We start from the raw sequence: 3,490 nt of genomic DNA on the forward strand, positions 1-3,490 counted from the left end.
CTATCCCTCTTCTATCCGCCTCCCACTCTCTCCCTGTTTATTTCAAAACCCCCTTCCCCTCCCCCTTTTCTGAAGAAGGGTCTAGGCCCGAAACGTCAGCCTCTCTGCTCCTTTAAAATGATCCTGTTTGAGAATTAATCTGTTCCACATCAATTTTTATTTTCCTGAAAGAAAGTTTAATATATGTTGTCACCAAATTTGGCTAATGCTAAAGTTGCAATTACTGGAATGTTCAAGTAATTTGTGATAGGTTTCAAGACCAACTTCAAATTCAGCTACAGATACAATTTCCTCAATTGCTACTAATTTACCGATGGTGCTTTAATCACCAAAGAACGAGGGGAAAAAAGAGATACTGTGGTAAGCGCAGGCTTTTCTGATGCATGATAATCAAAAAGATTGAAATCAAACATCTGTAAGTAACAATGAGATTACTGTTTTGCCTTCTAAATGCTAACATCAAGCCAATATTCCCGGAACTTAGAATTTCTGCACATCTTCAACATGCGCAAATAGACGCTAACGCAAAGATTGTTAGATTGGTATATCTGAAAGGCATTTTTTTTCAAATTAGTAAAGATCATATTTTCCTAAAGCGGAGAACATTTTCAGGCAATTAAACTCTATGTTAGAAAAAAGACTGCAGAAGCACTATCCAATACGTTATCCACGTGTCTCATTAGGATTGGGAATATGGCTAATTGCAGTTGTGATTGATAATTAGAAAATGGTTGTAACTTGTATTTGGGTAAATGGCTAACATGGAAAGCATAGAATGCGAGTGAGTTTTGAAAATAAATGATTTCTTCATTGGTTCATGCATACTTAGTACTCACTAAGATTATGTGGCAGATATGAATGCAAAATTACCACGGAAGTACAGCAACATTGTGCAGAGACAAGAATGCGTTACTTTGTGTCAGTTTGGAATAACTAAGTCCAGGCCAGCAGAAGTCAAAATCGAATTAATAACTAGCAGCTCCAATCAGACAACTCTAGCTAAGGCAAAGCTGAATATCCCATTCTGGCTGGACAGGAATGTAACTAGGGAGTCTTGTCATGCAAACCAACATTCACAACAATCTTAGAGAGTCAAGTACTGCATGAAGCTGCTGGACAAAGTTTTGTGCACTGGACTAGGATGTGCCGTGTCAGAAATTCATGCCAGAATTCCATGTTTCAGTAACTTGGAAAGACTGACAGATTTTTCACTGCAAACTTGACAGTACATCTTAACTACATGAATAAATAAAATAGCAAATAAAGTGCATTTACCACTGCGCATTGCAAGCTTTCTACCAAATTATCGTGCATGGCTAAAATGGTGTAACCATGATCACACCCATGGCTACTAAATAATTTCTTCATTAACCACCCCATAACATGAACAACATATAAGCCACAAGCAGCCATTCTATTACATAACAGTAGCATGGTTAATCTGACATTTTCATGGACAATTTCAGGCCTCAATCCTGAATCACAGTGCAAGGACCTCCAGCGTCCCTTGAACTCCAATTGCCATGGTAACCAACATTCGTGCGCACAGGGTTATTTCTTTTTGTACAAACTGTGGATAAACATTCCAAGCCCTGAACTCTAGGAACTGAACGTTCCTGTAAGAGTTGAAAGCATCTAATGGTAAACACACAAAATGCTGTTTTTATTTTTTCCAGTTAATTCGTATACCAGTTTTGATTCATCTAAAAGTTGATCATTTCATTTTTGTTTTACATGCCCCTCAGCATTTTCCCATCTACGGCATTTCCACTTACAACATCTCAACTAACTCCTTCAAGAAAAACCCAAATCCAAAAACTGGTAACCAGAAAATGGCAGTCCTTGGCTTCCAAATAACAGACTTGCCTGCAAAACTAAGCAATTGTTTATGATACATGAAGTGTACATCTTATCATTTTTGCAAGTACTATTTAATGTAGAGAGGTTGGAGAGTGTCCCTGTATAGTTATTCTATTATGGACTTCCTCCTCTTTTGTTGAATCCAATTTCTGATGCAAATCTATGCAGAATAGCAAAACAAAATATACAGCCAGAGGGATTTGGACATCAATGCATCATCTGAACATCCAGGTAAAAAGCAAGGCTCAAACCATAGACATTCAGACTGTGAATTCCAGCAAAGCATCAGACACACTGGGCAGCCCTTGAACTGATCAGAATTACAGCCTACAGGAGAAATAAAGCAAGGGAAGAAAAATAGGCAGAGGGGAACTGGTACAGACTGAGTTTGGTAGAGATGCAATTAATCCTATATCCTGAGCTAGTTGTGTCAAATTAGGTCATGTCACATTCAATTAAATAACCTGATCTAAATATTTGAGAATAAACAATATGGAATGATTTGATCAAAGTAAGTTAAACTTTGGATATTGTATTTTCTAAACCGGGAAGCTCTCTTTGCTTTTAGTTCTTGGATGACTTAACTATATGAAGCGACACTTAAGAAAAAGATCACAACATCAGAAATAACCAGAAGATAAAATTTTGAGGGTGGGGGGGATGAGAAAGACAGGACACAGTCGCAGACACAGACGGGCAGACCGACACAGAGAGCGACACAGAGAGAGACACAGACGCAGACACAGACGGACAGACCGACACAGAGAGAGACGCAGACACAGATGGACAGACCGACAGAGAGAGAGACACGGAGAGAGATCGTGAAGGCGCGAGCGAGAAACAGTGTCTGAAAAACGTGCAGCTCAAGGAAGTTATTTCTTTAATATTCCCCAGTGGTTAATCTTTGTAAATATGAACATGAAGTTTATTTTTGGGGGAAAGGATCACTCCTACAGGTAAATATTTCTTCTTTCTGATGTGGATGACTCTTCAACTGAAGTGGATCAGGTTCGGCAAGTTTTAAAGCACCTTTCCGCTCACCAAACGCTTGAGGAAGTATTACAAGCAGAAGCCAACACTGACAACAGAACATCTGTTTTCACACCCAGGACTCAAAGACCACATAAACATTTCAACTGATAGCAAGGATTTCGCACCCCCCACCAACCATGAAAAAAATGACATACAATATAGCTTAACAAATACTCAGTCACTTTAGTTAAACATTACCTCTTTACTCTCTTGACTCGAATAAACTCCAGACCTTCAACTAAACAAACAGCTTCCCTCCTTAAATAAATACCTATAGTACTGCACAGCCTCAAATTTATTTTTTTGCCCCTTTTGGTAAAATGTGAAATAGACTTAAATAGGCATCATAATGTACGCTCAAAAATTAAATTTTGAAAGAACATCTATATAAAAGACAAAGTCCAGAAAATTTGAGATGAATGGAATAGTCTTTTTGTAGGGGAAGATGGATCACTAATACTTACTAGTTGCAGCCAATCCTTCAGTGATAAGTGGAAAAAAATTAAACTAGAAAAAAGCCAACTTTTTTAACATTTAGTATTTAAGCGTTTAGGGAATCAGAAAATTTAGAATTATGAAATGAAGTCTCTGAAGATAT

At 37.9% G+C, this 3,490-nt stretch overlaps 1 protein-coding gene across 1 annotated transcript in view; it reads left to right on the forward strand.

Annotated features, from left to right (window-relative positions):
- LOC125487084 (microfibrillar-associated protein 1-like) overlaps positions 1-1,892 on the forward strand; it is a 3,807-nt gene extending 1,915 nt beyond the window's left edge. The window contains exon 3 of the mRNA XM_048617061.1: positions 1,746-1,892. Within this exon, the coding sequence (XP_048473018.1) occupies positions 1,746-1,892 (147 nt within the window). The remainder of the gene's footprint in view (positions 1-1,745) is intronic.
- Positions 1,893-3,490: the final 1,598 nt, after the last annotated feature.

The sequence above is a fragment of the Rhincodon typus genome, chromosome 36, assembly GCF_021869965.1.
Source record: "Rhincodon typus isolate 14 chromosome 36, sRhiTyp1.1, whole genome shotgun sequence".
Taxonomy (NCBI): domain Eukaryota; kingdom Metazoa; phylum Chordata; class Chondrichthyes; order Orectolobiformes; family Rhincodontidae; genus Rhincodon; species Rhincodon typus.